Genomic DNA, 27,703 nt, shown 5'->3' with positions numbered 1-27,703 from the left:
TAAACTCCAGTTTTTTATTCTACTGCCGCGCTTTGTAAAATCTGGGGTATTTAAAAAATTAAATCCCGAGTAGAATAAAGGAATCGAGAAAAAAGCAAGCGAGTGCAAAGGGTTAACTAGGAGATGGCAAGGAAGACGAAGCCCTTCATCCTCTTTCTTTCCTTCCACTCTAGAAAGCACCGAAAGCAAGTTGCAGCCGCTTCAAGGTCACAGCCAGTGCCAGGACCCTCATAGAGAATAAAGAGGCGGCTGGCTGATTTGAGGGTTACGGTTCTTTCAAAGTGGTCAGGGATAGACTGAACTAAATAGGACCGGGTTATCCGAATGCCGGCTGCTTCAGCTGCGAGCTTTTGACTGCTAAGTAAATGCACATTTAGTGGGCTCCTCAGAGGATCTTAGGAGACATAAAAGTACATGCTCATGTTAGACTGTTTTTAGAGCCACCTTTGAGGTGTTCCACTAGATTATCATTAACAGTAATTATTCAGTGGCGATGTTACATCAAACCACAGCCACTGCCCTTGGAGCTTTAGGTATTAATTCATATCCAATAAACCGTGATCATGGCTTTCATCAGAATTGTTACTAAGTATATTTCTATTCAGGGCACCTCCCTGAAATGGAAATATTTCCCTAAAAATTAATTATCTTGATACACACGCGTAGGCCGATTAATGTGATCTTAGAACAGACATGCTTTTTCATTTCTCTGGAAGGAATACAAAGAAAGCAAATGCTGATGAGTTAGCAGCCGCATGATCTCGAATGTGCCAGCAGACACACTCCAGCAAAAGGTTTCAAAGTAAGTGGTAACCCACAGATCCGAAGATTTATGCTAGGAAAACGTCACTAACATTTGCGTATGTCCCTGCACTTTACAGAGCATTTTAACCTGACTTTTCTCATCACCTCTCCCTCCCCACGATAATTACCCTCTAGGGTTGGTGTTATTATGTTCCCGGATTTAGTGGTGAGCAAACTGGGCTTAGAAAGGTTGTAAGACTATGCGAAGTCTTATGGCCATAAATGGTCCCGTTCCTGTGGTCCTTAAGTAACCTTTTGTGTTTGAAAGCCCATCCTTCATCATGGCTTATCTCTGCAATCCCATGATCCACCTGGATGCTCATGTCTGCAGATGCTCTGTGCTCTTCTTACTTGCCTGGAGCCCTCTCCCACCTGGCTAACTGTGAACCATAGCCCCTAGGTTAGGTGTCTGCCAGCATCTTTTTCAGGAATTCTTCCCTGCCTCTCACCCACATCGACGCTGGACCAGCAGCCGGACTGCTTAAGAGTAAGAACCTTGACTACCTCCTTCATCTCTCCATCCCCAGTGCTTAATAACTCTTAGGCGCTGGACAGAAACTTGGTAAATGAGAACAAGTAAAAGCCAAGAGGGGAATCTCTGACCCCAAGTGCAGTCCTTCGGCCCCATCCCACACCCTCCTGTAATGAACAAAACGGCAATAACAACAACAAATGAAGTCTAAGGGGCTATGATTTCTGCAGAGAGTGACCTACTAGGGTTGCCTTAGCAAAATGCAAATCGAGTCAAATATCAGTGCTGTGGCCTCCATCCATTCAAGATGCCTAATCCTTGGCCAGGGGATGGGCGGGCTTGTACCTTTGGAGTGTTTATTTATAAAAGAGATTGCTAAGCACATTAGTGCATTAGCAGTGCAAACAAGATCACCAGGAAAGGCAGGAGATACTTAGAAGAACAAACTGCCTGGAGTCACTCTGGAAGCACCCATTATGACCAAACAATCGCTGTGCTAATGACAACTGCTCTGCTAATTACAGTCGCTGTGCTAATTAGCATCTATCCTTATCTGCGGGGCAGGTTCCCCAGCGGACTTTCCCTTCCCAGCGCTTAGACCAGCCGGAGTTACTGCCTGTGCTGGTGTGGAATGAAACTGCTGCGGTTCCTTAAAAATGGTCTCTGCTTCAGATGCCCCAGTGATTCAGACGGGCTTCCCTCTCCTGGAAAAAGGACACTGTCAGGGATTTTGAAGCCAGAAAATTAGAAACAAAACCGGAGAAGAAAAAAAAAAAAAGAGGGGGGAAGAGAGATGTGAGATGGACCTGGTTACTTTGGTTGTTTTAAACACCTTCTGCAGACTAGACACACATGTTTAGGTTACTTGGAGGACATTCAGAAAATACTACGTCTAATTTGTTTTCTTTGTAAAATGACCGTGTTTGGTATATTCCGAGATGTGGGCATTGAGGATAACATTTTCAAATTTTGAAGTGGCTATTTTTCTTTCTTCTCTTACTATAATCAGCGAGAAAGATTAGCGGGGTCTTGTTTAAACATGAATTGCGACTCCCTGCTCCCAGGAAGACACCAGAACAACGAAGCTTTGGAGGCCACTTAATAAGATGTGACTCAGGGCCTTCAGCTAGGGAACGAGTGGCTGCCACTAGCGAGAGGCAGCCTTCCTCCAGTCCTCACAGAGAGCCCTCTGTCTGGCCGGGCGTGGGCCGGTGGTGCCTCAGCTGGAAATCCCACAGCTTACCCCACACGGTCCTCTCCTGTGGCTCAGTATGCACACGTGATAAGCAGACGGATTGAAAAGCGCCATCCGGGCAAATCTTTCAGGAGCTCCTCAGGCTCTTTGCAGGCCACTCTTGAAGGCTCACGAGCAAATAGCTGCTGCTGGCAGAACGCTCTTACTCTGGACAGGGCTTTTGCAAAATCTGTCCGTGCAATTTGTGCAGCCCCCATTCCCTAGCAGCTTCTCCTCCCTGCCACTGCTGAGACTCCAGGCTCAGTAACAGGTCTTGGCTGATATTTATCTAAATCCAGGCAATCTGTAACCAGAGCTGACCTTTCTTACAGGAATGAGGTGGGATGCATGAGAATGGGGGAGGGAAGGAAGGAAAAATCAAACCACCAAACACCACCAACCTTTGATGAGTTTATCTCACTCTAATAGTCTGCCAATTCCCTCACTGATCAAGAGCTGAGAGAAGCCCGGCTGGTGTGGTTCAGTGGTTGAGTGTCGACCTACGAACCTGGAGGTCACAGTTCGATTTCTGGTCAGGGCACATGCCCAGATTTCGGGCTCAATATCCAGTGTAGGGAGTGTAGGAGGCAGCCAACCATTGATTCTCTCTCATCACTGATGTTTCTCTCTCCCTTTTTCTCTGAAATCAATAATAATAATAATAATAATAATAATAATAATATATGTATGTATATATATATATATATATATATATATATATATATGTATATATTTTAAGAGCTGAGGGGAGGGGATTCTGAGAATGACCCTGCATGCTCACCAGGACCAACACAGAGCAGCGCAAGGGATTAATGCCAACAGAGCTTGACCTCACTTACTGGGTTCAGGGACAATTCGGGTGCGATCTTTGACCCTTCATGTTTCCACAGAACTTGACAGTTTACTAAAGATTTTATGTCCATGCATCTCCGTCTGAACTGGACTCCTCGTCCAGAACTCTCCTGGCAACAGCCAGTCTCTTAAAATAACCCTTATTGCCTCCTGGAGATAAATTCCCTGTGACTTTAGTATGAGCTCTGTGTCTTTTTATTTTATTTTACTGTAGAGAGTAAGACACATGTTGTTCTCTATCACTGGAGGCCTCTCCTTTAACCCTTCCACCTTTCACGCCTCTCCAAACCTTTCCACCTCTCCCATCCCATCTCTTTGGTTATGAATCTGACTTCTCCCTAGTGCCCTTGGGTCCTCCCTCTCTGCTGAGTCTCACCACATGCTAACAAGGGCTATTTCCAAGTCATATGTATCCCTTATGACAGAACCAGAAACCAGGAAACTCTAACTTTTAATGTCCGAGGGGCCCCACATCAAGGTGAGCACTGGGCAAGTTATAGTCGTTCCTGGGCCTCAGTGTCTCCATCTGCACCACAAGGAGTTAGTTCTGAACTAACTGGTAAATCTTTAAGTGCTTGTCCAGTTTGCAAACTTGGAACATGAGACTTTCTGTAAAGCAGAAATCTGGGTTGCTCTTTTGGAGATTCCATAGAGGATGTGAGAATGCAGACCTGTCTCCTGTCAGCAGTTGCTGGGTGCAGGGATCTGGGCAGGGGCAGGGAGAATGAAGCAGAGCTGTAGCGTTCACACCAGAGACTTGGCGGGGAGAGAGTTGGAAAGCCCAGGCCAGGCAGTTGTCAGGAAAGGAGGCATATGGCAGGACAGCTGGTGGGGTGCCTGCTGGCCACTCAGGAGGACTAGACTGGAGATTACTTGCAGGAGGGAGTAAAAGGAGGTGAGAAGTGATGACTGCTTTTGATATTGAAAAATCTGCAGGCCTGCCTTCTGGAACTTGGGGGACAAGGGAGCTGCAGTGCTCCCTCAAGCCCCCACAACCTGTCCGAGGCTCAGGCAGGGAGACATGAAAGAGATAAATTTAGACTCATCAGAACTGCCTTAGCAAGTGGCTCCAAGAGGTAACATGGTCTGGAGACGGAAATAATTGCAAAGAAAGTTTAAGTGAAGCCAATGATGAGGAGCTTAGTGACACGGGCTACACTGATTTAATAATAGTCTGGGAAGTTCTGTAAATCTGGAGGCTGTTGTCAAAAGAGAAAGAGTGGGCTGTTCACTATACTGCCCTCCAGGAGCAAATCAGGGCACACACAGACCCTGGCTATTCAGAGACAACCTCAAACTGAATGGTTGGGAACAATGGACAGCATGTGAGGCTGAATAAAAACACCTCATGGGGATAAAACTGTCTGAGCCTGGAGACTCCGCCTCCAGGCTTTAAGGAGCCATGCTCTCTCTTCCTCTCAGTCTGTTGGTAGGAGAATGGCATCCCTTTGGGCCATCAGGAGATCTGCGATCATGGGCTAGCTCGGCAGTGACTTGCTTTGTGACCTTAGCCAAGTCCCTTCTCCATACATAAAATGAGATCCGGGGATTCCACGAAACCCCTTCAAGATCTAACATCTTGCCCTGGCCAGTGTTTCTCAGTGGTTAGAGCATCAGCCTGCACACCAGAGGGTTAGGGGTACAATTCCTGGTCAAGGGCACGTACCTAGGTTGCAGGTTCAATCTCCATCCAGCCCTGGTTGGGGCACATGCAACCAATCAATCTCTCTCTCTCTCTCTCTCTCTCTCTCTCCTACCTTCTCTCCCCATATCCCCCTCCCCTTCCCTTTCACTCTCTCTAAAAATCAACGGGAAAAATATCCTCACTCCTCGGGTAAGGATTAAAAAAAAGATCTAGCATCTTACTACCCAATGAACCAAATTAATTTCCATACAAGAGAATGAGAGCTAGTGCATTTGATCACTTATCACATGCAGCCACTCTGATGGTAGCTGTGAAAAATCAAACCACATAAAACATACAATGTGCCTATCACAGTGCCTGGCATCTGATGCAACATCCCTTTTTAAAGAGGAGGCAGGAGGACTATGCTTGTCACGTGTGGGACCAGGGTTTAGAGCAGGTCTTTCTGGGGGTCTGTTTTCCTGACTCTCCCTCCTGCTTATCCATATGTCTGAGCTTCTTCCTGCCCCTTTTCTCTTCAAAATCCTCATCCTCTGAGAAGCCATTTATCAAGACATTGGTTGCATTTCTACACACTAATAATGAACTATCAGGAAGGGAGACTAAAAAATAAGTACCCAATCCCATTTACAATTGCATCAAAACACACAATACCCAGAAATAAATTTAACCAATAAGTTAAAAATCTGTACACAAAAATTATAAGACACTCAAGAAAGAAACTGAAATAGATACATATGGAGGCATATACAAGATCATGGATAAGAAGAATTAACATGTCCATACCACTCAAAGCAATCTATTGATTCAACGTAATTCCTATCAAAATACCCATGGCATTTTTCACAGAACTAGAGCAAATAATCCAAAAATGTATATGGAACCACAAATCATTCCTTGTAATTCCTCTCAAAATGCTTCCCATGGGAAGTCCTTGGAAATCGCTGGCATTCCTTGGAACTCCACTTTGCAAATTGAATTTTCATATATGTCTTTCAATAGCATGAAATCTACAAGCTTGTAAATTCCTTTCTCAACTACAAGGGGTAATTTACTTTTTTCCATGCAGCATTATTCTATCCATCATGATTCTCAAGGTAGAGTTTCATAGATTTTATTAAAACAACAGAAAGCCAGTATTGTAAAATCTCAGTGTCAAGCAATTCATCCAGATTATCCTTAAATTTCTCCCAGAGTTTTTCCAATAATGCAGCATTCAGCTTCTGCTTGAGCCTCTGAGTAGCAGAAAGCAATTTGCTGGGAACTGGAGGGCTTGGCTCGGCCACTAAATTGCTGTGTGGCTGCCAGTCACTCTATCACCCTTGACTGATCCTTCAACCTTACCCTTTTGCCTGCAATTGCTCACTGGGCCTTGTCCATTATACCTCACAACTATCTCCCAACATTCCTTTTTATCTTCAATAGTAGTCCCATCATCCTGCTTCAAGGTGGCTTCAACAACAGACACCTTATTGACCCTCCATTCCACTCCTCCTGCCCCCTCATCACAATCTACTTCAGAGGCAGCCACTGCGAGGGTGAAAACTCCAATGCAGTCAAGACATGTTCCCCTCCCTTAACCAAGTAAGAGCCCTCCCATCTGTTTTTAGAATCAAGACCAGGCCTGCAAGGCTCCTGTGACCTGCCACCGCTTACTGTGCTGGCTTCACCGCCTACCATCCCCCCTCACTTGCTCAGCTTCAACCTCACCAGCCTTCTTTGCCTGAAGTTTTAGAGTTTTTCCTTCTCAGAATATATGTCTCTGCTTGAGACCTTTTCTAAGGCTAACTCTCCCGCATCTTCCAGGTATTAGTTTAATAACACGTCATCTACAAAGTAGACCCCAAAGCCTAATTACTGTGTTCTAGTCCAACAGATGTGCTCCGTCCCTCTCTAAACTACATCCAACTGCATTAGATCCCACTGCCGATTGCTTTCCTGGGACCCTATATCTTAACTTCATAATACCTACCGCAAATCAAGTAAATGCAGAAGATCACGATCACACACACACACACACACACACACACACACACACACACACACACACTCACACGCACACACACACACTCACTCACACATTCACACTCACACTCATACACAAAATACCTAAGCACCACAGGGTATGAGGCCATTTTCATCTCATTTTCCACTGTATCCCAAGTAACCAGCATGGGACCTGGGACATATTAGGTGCTCAGAACGCGTGCGATTGCTACTGAGGTGAACGCTCTTAGGGAATTCACATTACATTTCCATTCTAGTTCTATGAAATGGGAAGCGATGAGGTGTGCTGAGCTAGAGGGCAGGAGCAGGGCTTTGGAGCCAGCCAGGCTGACATGCGAGTCCTCTCTCTCACTCGATGGTGACCTTTTCCTCTCTGATGTTAACTGCTCAGGTGTGAAATGAAGGCCATGGGGCCTCCAAGGGTTTTACTGAGGAAGCTAAACTGGCATTCTCCTGGCCCTCCCTCTCCCTGAAAGGGGGATGTGGGAAAGCCACTAGACATTTCCATTCCTTAGCAGAGTAAAGGGGGTGATCACAGTCCCTGCTCCCTACGACCATGGTGAAGATGACACAGCATAATGGGTCAATGGTGCTAAGAATGCCCTCCGCATGTGCTAGACCAATGTTAGTGGCTCTTCTTCTTATTATTATTGTTACCATTATTATTATTATAACTTGACATATAGTAATTCTTATTAAATAGCAGCCACTATTATCACTCCAAATACAATAACCACTATTATTAATTTGATGATGGGATAAGGATGACAATTTTTATAATGTGATGTTTCTTACTAGCTCCAACTTTTGTTGGTAAAACCTCAAGTAGTAGGGAGAATCTGCTTTGTAATATCCTGTCACATATTCATGCAAAACTGCCTAACCGTATAGTTGTTCTCTTTAAAAAAGAGAATTTCTTATACACGGAATAGTTCTTCTCCCTCTACCATCTTCAGATTCTGAGGCATGAATACATCCCACCCAAGGTCTTTCTTCTCCCAAGAGAACAACCTGTTACTTCACCCAGGAAGCCTTTCTCAATGAGACTGCACGTCTAATCCCCATATCATTTGGCCAACCCAGGCCCAGGGCTGTTTGCTTTCATAAGAGAGTATCTCATATTTTAGTTTCTCGTGTGCCTCTGTATTGGTTAATAGGGAAATGGGTCTTTGACATATTGATAACAAAAAAATAAAGGGGTTTCTAAATAGCTTTACTGAGATTTGGTGTATGTGCGTACGTACGTGTGCATGTGTGTGTGTGTGTGTGTGTGTGCGCGCGCGCAAATGGAGGAAGAAGGAGAGAGAGAGAGGTGTTTTAAGAATGTTCAAGAAAATGTTAATTCTGCATATTTCTGGGTGATGGTAATTTTATTTTCTACTTCATTAAATGTCTTTATTTTTGAACTGCTTGACTAGACTACACAGGACACTTATTTTGTAATACACTGAAAGATTAATTAAATTTTTAAAAAACTCCATTAACTATACTTACAGGAGGAATTTATATTGAATTGAAAATATGTGAACAGAGTTAGAAAAATGGGAGGGTGGGAGGAATAAGGGCTAGCTAGGTCAGAAAAGGAACCTCATGGTATGAATTTTCTGACTTCTAACACTCATGGGCAGGCATCAGTGAGCTTGGGGAGATGCTTGCCAGTGTAAGAGGACTCGATTCAATGGTGCCCATGGCTCCTCCCGCCCATATTTTGGGTCAATGACTCAACCAGTGAAGTGCCAAGGATGGCCCCCATACCTAAAGGTCATCTGGAAGACTTGGCCTTGGTTCACATGCTGGGTCCGGTTGTTGTAGCCATGTAGCATCTCTCCAAAGAGGGTGTCATTGAATTTGGAGTCCGGCTTGAGGCACTTGGGGCCCTCGCAGACATCGGAGAGCATGAGGCAGGATTTCCCATCAGGCGCCAGCTTGTACTCCTCCACGCAGCTGCGTGACAGAGCAGAGCCGAGAGTTAGCAGCGTGTGGGGATGCACCCCTGAGGCGACCTGAAATGGAGGCCTCCTTTGCCTGCAAAACAGGTCAGAGTTTAGGAACGGAGACAGCTCTTCTGGCGGGAGTCTATCTAGGGCACAGGTGTCTTGAGAGAAGCACATTAATCCTGCAAATTGGTAAATCCAAGGGAAGTCATTTGTAACATTTCGGAGGAGCCGAGGGGAAACCCGGAGTGCACATTCATGCACAAAGGAAATTTAAAAACGGTTTTCCATGAGCACACAGACTTCCAGAAGCATGACCGACCATTTCACTGGGAATCGTCAACAAGCTCCACAAACTGGAATCTATTCCCAGTGTATCTGTCGACCAAGGTGAAAGACTAGTGCAAAAACAAGGTTTTATTGCCCTGGTAGCTCAGAGGGGATTTTTCCAGGACCACGGACAGCGCAGGCAGCAGCTGCTGCTTCAGTTCAATTGGCAATGTTCACAGCCTCCGCTGGCCTGTAAGGACCGGTCCTGACAGCACCAGGGCCCTGGACATACCTCTGAAGCAGGGCGGGCTCCTCTATGGACCAAAGAGGCAGCTGAATGGGATGTGGAAGTAATATTTATGATGTGTGGGTTTGCAGTGGGAAAGGAATCTCTTAAGAGAGGCATAGGGAGAAGGGAGGAAGCATAAAAATCAGCCCCTGACAGACATCAGCCCAGAAACGGGACTTCTTTGAGTGTCCACCTGTTCATGGTCCTTTGCTAACACGAGGGATAGGGAGCACATAATAAAATAAACAAGAGCTGGACAATTAGAGAAACGGTATCAATATCATCTCTGCTCCTTTGGACCTCTCTAAACCGTGGCAAGTCATTTGACTCTTCAATCTCCAGTTTCCTCATCTGTAAAACGGGGTAGACACTCTGACCTTAATTTACTAGGATGCTACGAGGTCCCATGATACATTGGATGCAAAAAAAAAAAAAAACAAAAAACCCCACAAAAACCCACACAGGCATTGCAGGTAGTTAACAAGGTAATTGTAGGAATGGTGGCAATGGTGGTGTTTCTATTTATTGAACACATACGATCCAATGGGTACTTTGCATATCTATATTTGATCATGAAAAAAAAAAGTAGTGTCATTCCTGCTTTACAAAGAAGCAAAATGAGGACCCAAGAAATAAAGCATGTCACACCAAAAGTGGCAAAGCTGGCAATCAAATGCGGGTCTCTTTATAACCGATGTGCAGTGGGAAAGTCTAGGAAGAAGGCATGTCCTGGTGCCCTGGTCACGTCTATTTCCCTTTCTGCTTGCCTGTGTTAAATGTAAGCAATTAACCTTCAATAAAGTTGCAGTACAGCTAAGGTGAGTTATATAAACATGCAGAGTATATAACAAGCACTTGAAAAAGTGTAAATCCATCCATGTATGCCAGGAGCTTCCCAGCAAATATGAGAAATGATTTACCCACTCATGAATAAGTACACTTTTGTTGTAAATGATTTAATATTACCAAAGCCTACGGAGTAAAATGTGGAAATTCCTCATTTCCCACGCCACATATATTTTTACTGCCTGTTCTAGTGGTCATCATTGTTAACTATTACGTATTCTTCCAAAGTTTTATCAGTGCATTTAAAGATACACATTAAATATAATTTATATATAAAGTATCCCCTCAAAAATGTATATATACTTTGACAGATAATCTATTACATTTTGAAAATGAAATGTATTTTAATAAACACTGCCTTTATAATTATTCAAAGTGTGTATTCATTTTTTTGGGACACCCGTGTGTGTGTGTGTTATGAGATAAGCATTTGTACCTAATACTATTTCTTGAAGATCTTTTCAAATCTGTATTCATAGATCTTTTTAATGGTTATTTGGCATTGCACATTATAAATGTACCATAATGCTTTTAACGAATCTTTATTGATGGGCATCTTGGTTGTTTATAACTGTTTGCTATTATAAACGGTGCCATAATAAAGATCTTTGTACATATATCATGGCACGTTTGTGCATTTCTGTAAAAGAGATTCTTAGAAGAGGGATTGCTGGGTCAATGTTTTAGGAATTTTAAAATTTTGATAGATCTTCTAAATGACTGTCTGCAGAGACTCTACGAGCTTACAATCCTATCACTGATGAATGAGAGAGCCCATTGCCCACATTTTTCATGTTCATGACTGCTGATCTGGGATGGGGGAAAATAGCACGCTTTTGTTGGGATGTGCATTTCCTGATGACTGGTGAGGTTCACTATCTTTTCATGCCATGGTCTGTGTACTTCTCCATCTGCAGATTGTCCGACCATATGCTTTGACCATTTTTCTATTGGAATACTTACCTTTTCCTTAATGACTTGTAGATGTTTTGCCTATTTTGTGAATAGTGACCCTTCTCCTTCCATATATATTGACATTTTCTTCCAGTCTGGATTTGTATATTAATTTTGCTTTTGAGATCTTACACCCTCTCTATCCTGGCTGGTCCTTTATTGCTTCTGAATTTTGTGCAATGCTCAGGAAGCCACACAATGACAAAACATCTTCTGTATATTCTTCTAATATATATAATTTTTACATCTTCAGTTATTTAATCGACATGGAATTAATTTTGTGCATGGTAGAAGCGGTTATTTTGACTCATTTTTATAATGAGTACTAATGACCTGAGGGTCCTTGCTTTCACGACTTTGAAATGCTGTTTTGTCATGTACTACATCCCCACGTATACACGGTTGGAGTTTTCCCTACTGAATGATCTGTATACTCCTGCAATAATTCTACTCCAGTTTCATCACTATGGCTTTATACTGTGGTCTGAATACAGTAAAGTAAGTCCCCTCCACATCATGGACACAAATTTTCTATTCAAAATGTTCCCATTGTTCTCACTCATTTCCCCTTCAGATGAATTCTGGAGTTGGCTTGTCAAGTTCCATATAAAACCCAAGTGGAATTTGGGGTGGTATTGCATTGAACTTGTAGACTACATTTAGTAGGGGGAGGTTTAAATACATTTTTCTCATTAAGAAGTATATATTAAGAGCCAACTGTGTGCTGGGCACTGCTGACCACTGTGGCAGGGATGGTGTCACATGCTGGGTCCTCTTCCTAGACCTGTGCTGTAGACAGAGGTTCCGAGCCACCCTTGCAGCTGGGCTGGAGGGACCCTGTGACAAGACCGTGAAGGATGATGGCATCTGTGCTGAAAGGGCACATGCCATGGCCAGACCCGGCTCTGTTTCTCAGCCCTCTCCTCTCTCGCCACGGCCAGCCTGGATCCAGATACGCAGTGCTGGATGGAAGCGGGCTGCCCATTGCTGCCCATTCACGATGGACCTCTCATGAACAATGCATAAAATCTCGTGTGTGAGCTTCTGGTTTGGAGGACCATTCGGGAGAGCAATATAGCTTCTCTTCTTCTAGCTGACTGCTACAGCATTTTAACAGTTGTGAGTCTTCTAATTCTAGCTTGCATCTCCATTTATCAAATGTCCCTTTAAACCCTTCACTGAACTTACCGACATTTGATCACAACAGTCTTGCACATATCTTGTGTGCGTGCGTGGGGGGATCCTTCATAGGCATTTGTGTGACGCACTACGCTCTAGAGCAGGCGTCCTCAAACTATGGCCCGCGGGCCACATGCGGGTGTTTTTGCCATTTTGTTTTTTTACTTCAAAATAAGATATGTGCAGTGTGCATAGGAATTTGTTCATAGTTTTTTTTAAACTATAGTCCGGCCCTCCAACGGTCTGAGGGACAGTGAACTGGCCCCCTGTTTAAAAAGTTTGAGGACCCCTGCTCTAGAGGTTACAAACATGCGTTTTGGATCCGGACCACCGGAGTATGAATCCTGATTCCCTTCCTTCCTCACTGTGTGACCTTGGGAAAAATGCTTAACCTCTCTGGACTTCCTCTGTTTACCTATAAAGAAGCCCCCACCTCATCGTGCCACTGTTAGGATTAAATGAGTTGTGTTTGGAATAGAGTGTGAAAAACACACAGCTCCATTACAGTCTTCTCCATCTCAGGAGTAGGATCAGTTTTCCTCTTATGTTTTCCCTTATATTTTCCAGTGAGTTATTGCTGATATTGAGGAGAGCTATTACTGATTTTTGTACATTGATTTTTCATCTTACCACATAAGGAACTCACCATTTCTAATATGTGGACAGATTCTTCGGGATGGAGGACTTTATATGTGCCCAGTTTGGGGCTGAGGATAATGCGAGTATGTGGAGTACATTAGGACACTGTCCTTTTCTTTCCTCTCTCTGAGTCGCTTTGTATAAGATATGTGGTCGGACCTGCCTATAATCCCCTGGGCTTGATGTCTTCTTTTCCACTGTAGCTCTTTAGCTCTCTTATCAGTTTATTTTATGTTATCTGTCAATTTAGATTTTCCACAGCATCGTGACTCTAACTTGGTAATTTATATTTTCTAAGAAAATATTGCATTTGATCAAGACTCAAATTTATGGGACTATAGTCATACACAGTATTCTCATTAGATGTGTTTTATCTTCTGTGCTTCCATGGTTATGTCCCTAGCTCTTTCCTAATGTGCTTATTTGTATTTCTGTCTCACTCTCCTTTGAATGGGCTTTTTTTCATTTTATTGATGGGGCTCCTTTTATTTTTTTTTCCTATTTTATTTATTTCGGCTTTTATTTGTATTAATTCCTTCCTACTGCTGTCTTTGACTTTGCTTCAGAATTCTTTCTTATGGTCTCTTGAGCTGAAGGCTTCTCTTGCTTGGTTTCAATCTTTCTCGCTTCTTGAAAAATGCCATAAGCTCCTGAGTACGACTTTGCCCACGTCCTGCTTAAGTTCGAAATGCAGCCTTCCAGCTTCCGCTCCTTTCTCAAGAGGCAGGGATTCAAGTTTGTGTTTTTCCTTACCCAGGTGTTACGCTGAAGGCTGTCTTTCTGTAATTCTCAAGTAGATAGATTCACTTGCTAGCTAGAGTGTTGTTAATACAGAATAGCATTGCTTTCTAGGCTGAGCATGTACCATGTACAATTTCAACTTTGAATTTATTGAGATTTCATGCCTCCTAACTTAAGACACAGGTGTCAAGTTCACAAGTATGTGGGACCTAATTAAATTTGACTTGAATAGAGGCTGCACCACCTAGCAGCTATAGGACCCTGAGGAAAGCAGTAAGCTTCCTTAGGCCTCAGTGTCAGAATCTATTGAATGGGGTAACACTAATCCTTATCACAGAGCTAATGTGAGGATTAGAGGTAACTTACATAAAGGATAGAATAGCATCCATCCTGTAGGAGCCAGGGCATGCATCAGGCGTTGTGACTGCCATCATGAGTGTTACGGTGACTATGCTGTTATTGATCTGTTAGCCCACTGACACTTCTCAGAAATGTAAACTTATCTCCAGTGGTTCTCGGGTCCTGGTTACTGACGTCTCTCTAGATCTAGATTTCTTTTTTTTAAATTTATTTTCATTGTTGAAAGTATTATAGATGTTCCTCTCTTTCCCCACTGACCCTTTCTAGCCTGCACCCCCCGCCCCCAAGATCTAGATTTCTTAAAGTCTGCAGAGCTGCCCTTCTTTGACTCTTCTTTTAAAAAAATTATTCAAATTACATAATTGGGAACTTTTACGGGCCATTCATTGAAAATAAATCATACATATTTACATATATGTGAATATATAAATCTGTACACATATAATTACATGTTACATGTATACATTATACACATATATGGATGCACATACACATCACATATGCACAGCTTAGCCCTAGATTCCGGATTCCACAGCCTAGTATAATTTTTTTTCTATATGTGACCTGCTTTGCTCCTTATTACAACCCGTAGTAGAGAGAATAATAGTCCACAAAATGTTCCGTGTCCTAATCCCTAGAACCTGTGACTATGTTAACGTGTATGGCAAAGGAATTTTGCAGATATGATTAAGAATTTTGAGATGGGAAGATTACCCTGAATTATCTTGGTGAGCTCCATGTAATCCTAGGGAGCCTTATGAGAGCTTACAAGGTAGACAAGAGTGTCCCAGACAGAGAATGAGATACAGAGAGAGAGGAGAGAGTCTCTGGCCTTGAAGTCTTGCCAATATCTAGATTTTAGGCATTCTGTCTGCCAAAACTGTATAATAATAAATTTGTGTTGTTTCAAGCCAGTAAGTTTGTGGAAATTTTTTGCAGAGTCATTAGGAAACTAATGCATAACCCTCACAGGGCAGTGCAACTCCCAATTTCAGATAAGGAAACTAGCTAGAGACTCTAGGGCAGTGGTCAGCAAACCGCAGCTCGCGAGCCACATGCAGCTCTTTGGCCCCTTGAGTGTGGCTCTTCCACAAAATACCACGTGCCGGGGTGCACATACAGTGCGATTGAAACTTCATGGCCCATGCGCAGAAGTCGGTTTTCGGCCTGGGTGAGTCTATTTTGAAGAAGTGGCATTAGAACACTCAAGGGGCCAAAGAGCCGCAGGTGGCTCGTGAGCCGTGGTTTGCCGACCACTGCTCTAGGGGATTTGCCGTCCATGGAGCTATCTATGCCTTGTCAATAGTGGTGGAAAGAAGTGAACCTTGGAGTTAATAGGGTGTGGGCATATGACTCTATTTGTGTGTGTGTGTGTGTGAGGGAGGGAGAGAGAGAGAGAGAGAGAGGGAGGGAGGGAGGGAGGGAGGGAGGAGAGTTTTAGCCAATTACAACTGTAGGTTCATGGTGGTTTTCTTTTGCCTGGGGTGGGAAAGGGCTGTGGCCCAGTAGGAGAGGGAGGAGGGGAGGTGAAAAGCCTGGGGTAGTTAGTAAGCCCCTAAGAGATGCAGGAAAAAAACAAAATAGGGACTCACCAAGACCAACTTTCCTCTCAGTTTTGAAATGTGGGCAACTCTCTCCCTCAAGCCCCCCTAGGGCACCAGAGGATTTATGCAAAGGTCTGTTTAGTTGCTGGTTTCTTTTTTTGTTAATTTTATTTTTGTACCAAAATGACATAAATATAGAGCTCCTTTAGAGCTCTGTCGTCTGGGAGATTTTCTTACAGAAATGCTCAAGAGTGTTTGTTGGCTCACAGGAACCCTGCCAATATCTGCATGAAACTATTTATACACATGCCAAAATGAAAAACATAAAATAAAGTAAGTACAAAGATACAAACTGGGCATTTGAGCCAAAGGCGACAAATGTGTTACCCTTAACATACCCACCACATTACAGAGAATAGAACTAGATGGGACTTCTGAGGCCGCACCACAAAAGTGGAAGAAAAGGGGCCACATGCTAACCTGACTAACTCAGGGAAGGCCTGCATGGTGGCCTTGCAAACTCAAGAGACCTAAAGTAACCACATAGGATGGTCTGAAATTAAAACCTTTAATTAAAAAGCAGTTTGTAATGTCATGTCCTAGGCCAGTATCTTCCCTGACAAAAATAAACTTTGATCTTTACTAAGCCTATTGTGTTTTTGCATCTAAGATAACATATCTGAGGAATGTCAGTGTAATTTATAACTTCCCTCATTCCCCTTTTTTCCAGACCCCTCCAGGGCATAACTAATGGACCAGGGCGGAAACCACAAATTCCTCATTGTTATTGTTAGTGCTAGTGTTAATTGTCTACTGTTAACTATCCTGTATCCACCTATGTAAAAGAAGCATGTGTCCATCATTTTACTTTTTATCCAATCCCAGAGGTTTGGTGCCCTCCTCCCCCCACCCCTAGCTTTGCTTTCTCCGTCCCCCTAATCTATCACCAATGGATTTCATGTAACGCCACTTACATCTCCTCTTTGGATGGAATTTATAAAACTAAGTGAAAAGCTGCCATTTTTCGGAGTACTATCTCAATATGTTGAGATTCTGCTTCCTGGCAATTGTCGACAGTTTAGCTCAAATAAACTCACAAAAATCCTTTACAGGTTTGGAAGTTTTTTTGTTTGTTTGTTTTTATGTTAACAAAACTTTGTGTTTAGGCAAGAGCACGCTTTTCTTAATCCTTGTAGCAACATCACAACACGGATACTCTCATTGCAACCTTGCCTCCAAGGACCCCGAGGCTTGGCATGGCAGATTCCTTGACCAAGACCCCATGAACAATTTAGAAACGCCAGGGCCCTCCCATGGATCTTCTTACTCCAGATCTAGTGCCTGTTCCACTTCAGTACAAATAACTTCTTCCAATCTGCTTGTTTTTCAAAGACAAAACTGGGATCTACAGAGAGTGGCATCCATACAAATTCTCTAAAAGCAGAGTATTTATTTATTGATTCATGTATTTGCTCTCTCATTCATTCCCAATGGTTTATGGAAGCAATGAATTATTTATTGAAATGCCTAGATTAGAAACTACTGATTTTTAAACAGGGAAGGGAATCAAATCCTAGAAAAAATAAGTCTAGAGAAAAGTGAAGGGCAAGAAGAGCTCAAAGAACTGCACATCATACAGATGTGGACCAGTGTTAGGGATGGAGGTGAGCACTCTACTGCCAAGGCAAGAGAGGAGCAGAGGCTTCTGAGCTCTCCCGGTCTGACACCTGTGAGAAATCCCACCTGGGTCATCAGGACAGGACCTTCTGTGACCTAGGGGGTATGGCTACCTACCACATGCACCCCACTCACCAATGTCGCAGTAGTCTTTCTCATGAAAGGCCTCGGGATCATCCCAATGTTACCCAAAATTAAGTTTAGTGAAACTCTTCTCAGGGAGGGTGATATCTGAAGACTTCACTCATGGCAAAAACTTAGAGTTCTAAAATAGCCATTTTGAAAGTAATGTACTCAAGGGTATTCTTTAGAAAAGAAGGAAGGAGGGAAATGGAAGAAAAGGAAAGGGAAGGGGAAAAGAGAAACAATTTAATGGAGAACTTTGGGCTAAATTATATAACATATTGTATTTACACTAAGATCCTCCCCGCCCCCCCGCCCTAAAACTCGAAGAAACTCTAGTATTACAACAAACACTAAAAAAGAGAGAAAACATCACTAATTAAATTTGTCAAAATAATAATGTAAAATCCTATCTAATAAAGAGGGAATATGCTAATTGACCCTCATGCCATCGCAAAGATGGTGGTGCCCATAGCCAATAAGAAGGGAATATGCTAATTTACTGCCCTGTTTCCTCAAAGATGGCGGCGTCCACAGCCACAAGATGGCGGCACCCAGTCCCCTTAGCCCTCCAAGCCACCCAGGGCTGGCCCGAGGTGCAGGCAAGCCTCGGATGGCGGCTGCCCAGCCACCCAGGGCCAGCCCGAGGTGCAGGTAACCAGGGCTGGCCGAGGCTTGCGCTGCCGGCAGTGGCAGCAGCAGAGGTGTGATGGGGCATCGCCTTCCCCTGATTGCTGGGTCGCCTCCCACCCCTGAGTGCTCCCGGACTGTGAGAGGGGGCAGGCCAGGCTGAGGGACCCCCCACTCCAATGCATGAATTTTCATGTACTGGGTCTCTAGTATATCATAATTTCAAAGATATTAAAATGTGGAAAACATGGGAACTTTAGAACCAAAGAAATATATGTTCCATCACTGTAGGACTTGTCAGAGCCTTTACCACCCCCAGGTGCACTGTGAACTTCCAAGAGGCAGTGATAGAGTGCAGTCTTCCCCACATGGGCTTGGTCACCAAGCTTCCCCTTTTTGTCTTTATGCAGCTCATGGAACTAATGACACACAAAACCCACATTGGAAAACCCCTATCTGAACAAATGGATGGACTCGGTACACGTTTACCAGGTGTCTGTGAATATGTCCTACACCTGAGCTTTCCAAAATATTTCAAACAGCGGAGAACACAAGGCTGTAAAGTTTCATGAGAAACTGGCACGTGGATGTTCTATGTTAACTATGAGAGGTTAACTGTCCTATATTAATTATGAGAGGTTAATTGTCCTATGTTAACTATGTTAGTTGTGAGAGGTTAACTGTCCTAAGTTAACTATGAGAGGTAAATTCCACATCCTTCAATCGGAAGTCAGAGGGGTGAGAGCTCAGGTCTAACCCAAAAGTTGGAGACCACCATAAAACAAGTGGCCCACACCCCTGCATCTACTAGTAGTTACTAAGAGTCATGTCCAAATCGCTGTCTCCATTCTCAGCTTTCTGCAATTAGAGGAGGCTTAGCTTCAGCGATGAAAATAAACAGCTTCCAGTTAATGACGGGTATAAAACACATGTATTTATCTCCCCTCCCTCCTAAAATCACTTAAAAATAACATTAAACAGAGAGATAGGCTAGTAAGGACTATTTGGAAATGCTCTGGGAACCTATGTTTTTAAAATACATTTTCATTGCATGTTTACTTAAATTACAGTTAAATACATTAAACATTCAAATTAGAAGACAGAAGCTTGGGATACCGTCTCTCTTCACCTCTTCACTGCCTGTGAGACCCTTCAGTTACCGCCTCTAAATGATCGAAGGAACACTGACACTTCAAAAATGTTAGTGACATTCCTTCCACAGGCATATAGGAAACAGCTTTTTATTGCATTAAGTCAGGAAAAGATGTACACCCTCTGGGGAGGAAAAAGCAAAAAACACACAACCTTTCTATTCTCAAGCAAGGACAACTATATAACCAACTAGGTGTGGGTTGTTTTTTTCCCCTGTTCACTTGGGTTGCCAAGAAGCACAGAGCTAAATGTATCTCTCTTGAGATACTCTCCCATTTCAGGCTCCTGAAATCTTATTCTCCCTCACCCTTTCTCTCCTTACAAATGTCTCTGATAGGTCCTATTTTATATTATACAGGTTGGATTTATGTGGATAATATTAAACCCTCCTGAAGGAATGCACAGTATATATACTGTACACACACACACACACACACACACACACACACACACACACACAGCAAACATGGTTGCTAGGTAACTTGCCAAGGTTTAGAGGAAAGTAACGTTCCCTCACCTATAAGATTTCATTGTAAATGCCTCTGCTTAGCATCCAATGACCTTATCAACCTATTTCAAAATCACTGGCTGCTCTCTACCATCCAGTTCCTGTGCTCCATCAACATCAATCAGGACCAAGGCTCAGCCACCTGCCCCCAGGGTCCCCTTTGTCCCTGGTAGGCACAGACTTGTACTCAATACTTCTTTGCATTCTCAGCACCCCAGGAAAGACTGAGCACAGAGTAGGTGCAACAAATCTTAGGTAGATGAATTCCTAGTTCACCAATTACGGTTTGGAAGAAGTCTTTGGGCCAAGCAATGGGAAATGACAATGGGGACACACAGGTGACTAAGGCCCAGTCTCTGCTCACCAGATGTTCTCAGTGTGACTGGGACCAGACAGGAAAGCAGGTAAGTCAACAGAGCAGTGGGGCTCCCACAGGGAGAAGCACAAGGTGGCAGGGGCGGGGGGTGAGGCGCTAAGTGACCCCAGAGAAAGGATTCTTGGCTCACTTTGGAGGAACTTGGCCTGACTAGGGGCTAAGAACCAGGGCAGCTAGCCAGAGGTCCCATCTGTAAGAGGTGTCAAAATTTCATGCACAGAGAGGAGGGGAGAGGCCGAGGGAGCAAAGTTATTAAAACGTCAGAAGCTGAGGACGGGAGGCCTCATTCAGGAGGAGGAATGGCTAGAAATGCGGCCTGGAAGACTGGACTGGGAACAACCTCTTAGCCCTGTTAACTAAGGAACTCCACTTAGAATTTAAGGCCAAATATAAATGGATCTCTCCCTTGCAAGAGGGTCTTGTGGGTAGAAATAAAAAATACAAAGCAAAATAAGACAATCAAAAGTCCTGTTTTGCATATCCTAACCCTATTCAGTAATTACTGAACCAATATTTAAATAGTACCCCCTTGAAAGGAGGAAGTATTATGTTACCCATCCCAGGGCAACTGCACCTCTCACCCCTGTACCTCCCACCACCCCTGCACCTCCCACCCCTGTACCTCCCATCACCCCTGAACCTCCCACCCCTGCACCCCTCAGCCCTGCGGGGCTCAGAGAAGTCTTCCTGGGGAAGGTGACCTTTGCACCAAAACTGAAAGATGACACAGCTATCCAAGGTAAAGAGACACACATGGTGAGGGCACAGAGAGGAGGGGAGAGCCCGAGGGAGCAAAGTTATTAAAACGTCAGAAGCTGAGGACGGGAGGCCTCATTCAGGAGGAGGAATGGCTAGAAATGCGGCCTGGAAGACTGGACTGGGAACAACCTCTTAGCCCTGTTAACTAAGGAACTCCACTTAGCAACATTTTTTTTAATGCTGACAGTATCACAGATGTCTCCATTTCCACCTCTTACCATCACCCTCCTTTGCCCCACTCCACCCCACCCCCATCCCACCCCAGGCCTTCATCAGAGAGCACCTATTATGTGTCAGGTCACCCAGCAAAGATGTGGGGCACTGCATTACTAGCCACATGACCCTGGGCACATTCCCTAACCTTAATGGAGTTTCATTCAATGTTAAGGACCCTGCACTCTTCACACCCATCCTTAGAGTGAGGTCGATATTATGAAAGCTGCAGCGCTGAGGAAAGTGAAAGTCAGGGGTCTGAGAGATTCAGAGGTGGAGAGCTAGGACCAGAGCCCAACCTGTCGGCTCCCCTTGACCACGGCCCTGTGCTGTGGATAGCTGCTACGTCAACACCCACAGGTGCTGCCGCTGTGCTGTTACTGTTGTTATTTGCAACAGAAGGACACCTCCCCCGAAGGGCACAGGGGGGAAATAACAATGACAGACCACGACTGATTCTGTATTCAGCCTCGGATCGGAGCCCATGCATAATTTACTCCACTAGCTCTGCAGTCACTTAAGCGCGGGAGAGCCTGCTATAAATTCAGGTCTGCATACAGTAATTTATTTCTTATTTATTTTACTGACATGTATCCCGGCCTCAGGTGAGCTCCCCCAACCCCTGCTGGAAGGCACCTGCAGCTCAGGTGTCACGGGGGCCAAGAGGGCGGACCTGAAAATAAGCCCCACAAGGAAAACTGGACCCCCACAGATTAGAACCAGGCAGGGAGATTAATTTTCTCTGAAACCCAGATGAAACTCATACCCACTCCTCCACCCCCTTTTCCGTAACACGCGAGGCTGAAAAGGTTGTTCCGTGCCTTTAGCCTGCTTTGCTGTCTAGTGATGCACTGAGCGTGCCTCAATGACTAACCCTCTCCCCAACCACGGGATTATTTTTCTGAGTCACAGAATGCCAAAAGGTGAGGAGGTTTTCTAATACGAAGACCTCATCAGAAAGGGAGCAAAGAGAAGGAAAAAGGCTGCCGTTTTCTTGAGTGATTGCTGAGGACCAACCAGCATGCTAGATGCTATGGATGACGGGGTAACAACCACCGAGTCCTCAATGCAGGCATCGTTGTCCAAAGGTCTCATTTCATAGGGGGTCAAACTGTGGCCCAGAGAGGGAAAGTGACTTGTCTTTGGCCACTCAGCAAGTCGCTAGGCGTGTGCCCCTTCTTTCCATCTCAGACTAAATTAAAAACTCCCTGAGTTCTTAGCTTTTGTCTGCGTGGTTTCCTGTCCATCTCCCCGCCCCCAGTTAACCATCCCTATAGACAAGGGCGCTAGGGCAGAGAGAGGCCAAGCCCTGCATCTGGCACTGCTACCTTCCTGCAGACACAATCGTTGGAACCTGGGCCCAGCCCACACTCTTATCACCACACCTGCTGATCTCTTAGCGCCACCTCCATGGTGCCTGCACTTGCCTCCCAACTGCACTACCAGGCCTGCAGGGGGATGCAGGCTGGCCATGGGTTACATTTATTGTAATTATTAAGTAATTATTTATGCTTTCTCCCAATACCCAACGGGAGGTGATGTACATCCTTGCCTTCTACCTCTTGGGCAGCAAGAGCAGAGGCAGAAGGTCAGGCCCGGCCTGGCCAAGCTGTCTTTCCAGGCCTTGGCTCCGTATCCCCTGCCCCTGGGATGGGAGTGGCTGGGCCTGGGCAACACTCACCCGCAGAACATGAAGATGGTGCTGGAGGTGGCATCGTAGGGCAGAGGCAGGGCCTGCTGCAGGCACAGCTGCTCGCAGCCGCCGTTGAAGCCGTCGGAGCAGTCGATGCCTTTGGAGTGGTCGTAGCAGCCGGAGCCGTCCTTCATGGGCCGCAGCTCCTCGGGACACTGGCCAGAGAGAGAGCGACAGGGAGTTATGGCCGAGGCGGCGGCGGGTCCCATCACACCCTTTCCTCCCACCTTCTGAAAAGGTACATGAGGTTCCCTTTGGCCAACGGAGAGCTGTGTGGCCTTGGTCAAGTCCCTTCACCTCTCTGAACCTCGGTGTGCCCGCCTGTACAATGGGACTTTTGCCAGTATCTGCCTCGTAGAATTGTGAGAATGAAGGGAGAGAATGTCCCCAAAGTGCTTAGCGTGGGGTGGCTCATGGGGTAACCACACGGCAAATGTGAGCGGCAATTAGTATTGACATTGCTGGGATCACCACCACTACCGTGCTTACTGTAACTGTGGGATTAGGTCTGCTGCTATGAAGGTCATTTGGAGAGGCAGCCGGATGCAATGTAAAGAGCTTCTACCCAGGATGAGTTTCCATTCAAGCTCTTCCCCTTCTCCCTGTGTGATCCAGGCAAGATACCCACTCTCTTTGAGCCTTAACTTCCTTATCTGTTACATGGGCTGAAGTTGGATCATGAAGGTGTATACTTCACCACCTTGGTACCCATCAAATGTGAGTTCTCTTCCTTCCTGCCTTAAATCTGCCACTTCTCAATCGCCGTGCTCGGAGCCTTACAGGAGATGCCCGCATACTCACATCAGGAGCCTTTGGAGGCCTTCTAAGCCATTTGCTGGGCTCCAGCCTGCCCTCCGCACACCGTCCTCTTAATGGCCATTGGAGTGGCATTTCTAAATAGCATCACTCCCCAGGTTAAGTAAACGAATGGTTTTTAAGTGACCACAGTAACCTTGATCTTCCTGAAGCAGATAGCCCAGATCCTCCACCCCGCCACGTGGACATTCCTCTGCGTAGCCCAATGGGTGCCCTGTGGACCCCAACAAACCTCAATGATCCCAACCCTGAGTGGCTCAGACAAATGCTCTTGTTGGTGGGCCTGGCGCCTGCAAAGTGTTCTGTGAACGGAAGATCTTGTACTGTAGGGACAACTGGCTATTTCACTTAGTTCTCCACCCTTTGAGGAGGCTGAGCTCATCTCCACTCCAGCAGCTGGAGGAGCCGTTCCAACTCTCCTGTGTGCGGGAAAGACGGCGAGGCACTAAGTTTTAATTTCAGTCACCCTCCTGGCATTCCCTGTCCGCAAAGATGAACACAGAGGGCCCAGCCCTCCCCATCCATCACTGAACATAGCTGATTAAAACACCTCCCCTCCCAGTGTACTCCCCGCTCCCAACCAGCTCCCCGATGCCTTTACTCTGAACAGCATCAATAACACACACACACACACACACACACACACACACACACACACACACACAAAGATTAATTTACAAAAACCACAGAAGCAAACAAAAGGTCAGCCCTCCTGGAAATTAAATTTTGCTTAAGAAGGATTCATAATTACAGATGCAGGACGGAGGTCTTCGAGACATTTGCGACTGGCGCCAGGAAGGACGACAGAGAAAGTAGGTTATAAATGGCCTTTGTCAAACTGCAGAAAGGTTATAAGACTGGCCACATTTTGTGCTTAAGAAGAAAAATCAATTTCCCATGTGAGCAAAGTGCTGTACATATTAATACGAGCTCAGGGGAAGCCTCTGCTTGTCTGGGAACACTCGCTGGAAGACAGGAGGGCACCTGGTCAAGGGATCATTTAGAGCCATTGGCTGGTCCTGGGGCTGGTCTGTCTGTCTGCAGACACTCAGGGATGTCATTTGGACAGAATGACTGACCTTCTCACCAGGTGACGAGAGATACCTGGGGCAGGATATTATAGTTCTCATTCCCCGCTTATCCTCTACCACTGTTGTCCTTTCAAAAAGAATGTTCTATAAGCCAGGTCTATTCTAAACACTTTACCCGTTTTTACTTAGTTAATCTTTCTAGCAAACCTGTGAGGTAGTGCGGTGGGCGGATAATGCTCCCAGAGGTATGTCCCTGTCCTGCCCCATGGGAACTGTGAATGTTACTTCTATGATACAGTTTTTGCAGGTGTGATAAAGTTAAGGCCCTTGAGATGAGGAGGTCACCCTGGATTAGCCAGTGGGTCTGAAGGTCGTCACAAATGTCCTCATGAGAGAGACACAGAGAGATCACACACACAGAGGAGAGACCACATGGAGGCAGAGCAGAGACCAGACTGATGTGGCCACAAGCCAGCAAATGCTGCAGCCACCAGAAGCCGGAAGAAGCAAGGAAGTATTCTCTCCTGGAGCCCTTAGCTGACAGCGTGGTCTCAGACTTCCAGACCCCCAGACCTGTGAGAGAACACATTTCTGTTGTCTTACACCACTCACTTCATGGTACTTTGGTACAGCAGTCCTAGCCAAATGCAATGCTTTCTGTTTTAAGCTGCTTGATTTTTTGGGGTCATTTGTTACGCAGCAGTAGATAACCAATACAGTGAGCTAAATGTGTCACGTGCTTAGCCAAGTGCTCAGCAAGTGGTAGCTGCTGTTTTGAAAGAATTTTATAAATCTAGTTCAAGAGATAAGAAATACACGTATCTGTCAGACAAAGACCTAGTTACAGAAGAAGCATAAAGAAGTAAATTTTGAAAGGAAAAAGTGAAAACTCTGCTAAAATGAATGACCAGGGACTATTGGGGTAGGGAGGCCTTGGCCAGGGAAGTCTTGGAGGGCAGAGATGCCACTGGAGCAGAAGGGAGATGATGTCCTAGGATACTAGAAAGAAAAAGCTCAGAGCCCTTGCCCAGGCACCAGGATGCACTTGCCTTGTGACTTTGGAGCCTCAGTTTCCCTCTTTACACGGGGGAGATAGCTTGCAGATAAGACTATGTGGACTGAAAGCAGGTCTAAGTTTCATATAGGCTTTAGGACCCTGAGCACCCAGGCCTCGGCTCCCTCAGCATGGGACATCAATGCCTCTCTTGGAGGCATTTCTGGAGATTAGGGGAAAAAAACCTAAAACAACCCAACAGGCACTCAAGAAATGAATACAGCAGGTGCATGTTTAATTCTTAGAAAGCTGCCAAACTCTTCCTGGGTGGTTGGACTATTTTTTTAAATATATTTTTATTGATTTCAGAGAGGAAGGGAGAGGGAGAGAGAAACATCAACGATGAGATGGAATTATTGATCAGCTGCCTCCTGCCTGCCCTCTACAGGGGATTGAGCCCGAATGTGTCCTGACCAGGAATTGAACTGTGACCTCCTGGTTCATGGGTTGATGCCCAACCACTGAGCCACACTGCCCAGGCATGGTTGTACTATGTTAAATCCCCACCAGCAATGCATAAGCAATCCGGTTTCCCCACATCCTCGTCAGTATCTGATGCTGTCAATATTTTTTATCTTAGCCACCCCGACAGGTGTCTAGCAATATCTCACTGTGGTTTTAATTTGCATTTCCCCAACGGTTAATGACGCTGAACATCCTTTGTGTTTATTTTCAGTCTCTATCTCTGCGGTGCGATGTTTCTTGCCCGTTTTCTAATTAGATTGTTTGAGGTTTGTTTTTTTTTTTACTCCCAAGTTTTGAAAGTTCTTTATATTTTCCAGACACTAGACTTTTGTCAGACATGTGGTTTGCAAATATTCTCTCTCCCACTCCGTAACTTGTCTTATCTTCAAATGAGCTTCCACAGAGCAAATGTTTTTAATTTTGATAAAATCCAAGTTATCATTTTCTCTTTTATGGATCATACGTTGGAATCTAAGAACTTTTGGCCAAGCCCAAATCCCAAAGATTTTCTCATGTGCACACGTGTGCGTGCATGTGTGTATGTGTATGTGTGCTTTAGAAATATTAATAGCGTTTTGTTTTATGGTTGATTCTGTGATGCATTTCGAGTTCATTTTTGCATGAGGTGTGAGGATTACATTGAGGTTTGACATTTTGCCTATGAAAGCATACTTGAGCCTGGCTGGGCGCTCAGTGGTTAGAGTACCCCCCTCGGACTGAAGGGTCGTGGGTTCGATTCCCCGTCAAGGGCACATACCTCAGTTGTGGGTTCCATCCCCAGCCCCAGTCAGGGCATCTGCGGGAGGCAACCAACCAATGCGTCTCTCTCACCTGGACTCTCTCTCTCCCCCGCCTCTTCTCTTCCTTCCACTCTGTCTGAAAATCAATGGAAAAAAATATCCTTGGGTGAGGATTTAAACAAAAAAAAAAAGAAAAAAAAAAAAAAGAAAGTGTACCTGCCAGCACTCTTTTCTGAAAAAGCGCACCCGCCTCCATTAAATTGCTTTTGCACCTCGTCTGCCTGGCTCACTCCTGGGTTCTGTGTGCTGTTCCATGGATTTTGTCTCTGTTCTTCCACTAATCCTACACAGCCTGGGTTACTGGAGCTATTTCAGTCTAGAAACAGAGTCGACTGACTCCTTCCATTTTATTCTTTTTCAAAATAAGTCTCGCCCGTTGTAGCTCCTTTGCCTTAACACATATGTTTCAGAAAAATCTTGTCTGTATCTATTTAAGGAATCATGCTGAGGTTCTGACAGAGATTACATTAAACCTTCATGTCAATGCGGAGGGAACGGAGATTTCTGCTAGAATGATTATGTCTAAGAAGAGTCTGTCTTGTTAGGCTGCCTTTCCTGGCACTTTGGCAGAAGAGAGCAGGCCTTTGGAGTGGTCGTCCTTTTTTGTTTTGTTCGTTCTGGTCTTCGCCAACTGTG

The 27,703-nt window shown here is 44.9% G+C and overlaps 1 protein-coding gene across 2 annotated transcripts in view; it reads right to left on the bottom strand.

Annotated features, from left to right (window-relative positions):
- Positions 1-27,703, bottom strand: part of ASTN2 (astrotactin 2) — a 769,045-nt gene that overhangs the window by 277,421 nt on the left and 463,921 nt on the right. For both annotated transcript variants that reach the window (XM_028161420.2, XM_054727144.1), the window contains exons 12-13: positions 22,890-23,056; positions 8,770-8,958 (exon numbers count right to left, since the gene is read on the bottom strand). In XM_028161420.2, the coding sequence (XP_028017221.2) occupies positions 8,770-8,958; positions 22,890-23,056 (356 nt within the window). The remainder of the gene's footprint in view (positions 1-8,769; positions 8,959-22,889; positions 23,057-27,703) is intronic.

The sequence above is a fragment of the Eptesicus fuscus genome, chromosome 15 (genome assembly GCF_027574615.1).
Source record: "Eptesicus fuscus isolate TK198812 chromosome 15, DD_ASM_mEF_20220401, whole genome shotgun sequence".
NCBI classification, from domain to species: Eukaryota; Metazoa; Chordata; class Mammalia; order Chiroptera; family Vespertilionidae; genus Eptesicus; species Eptesicus fuscus.
The sequence above is the reverse complement of the archived record's forward strand: the minus strand, read 5'-3'. Positions and strand labels throughout refer to the sequence as shown.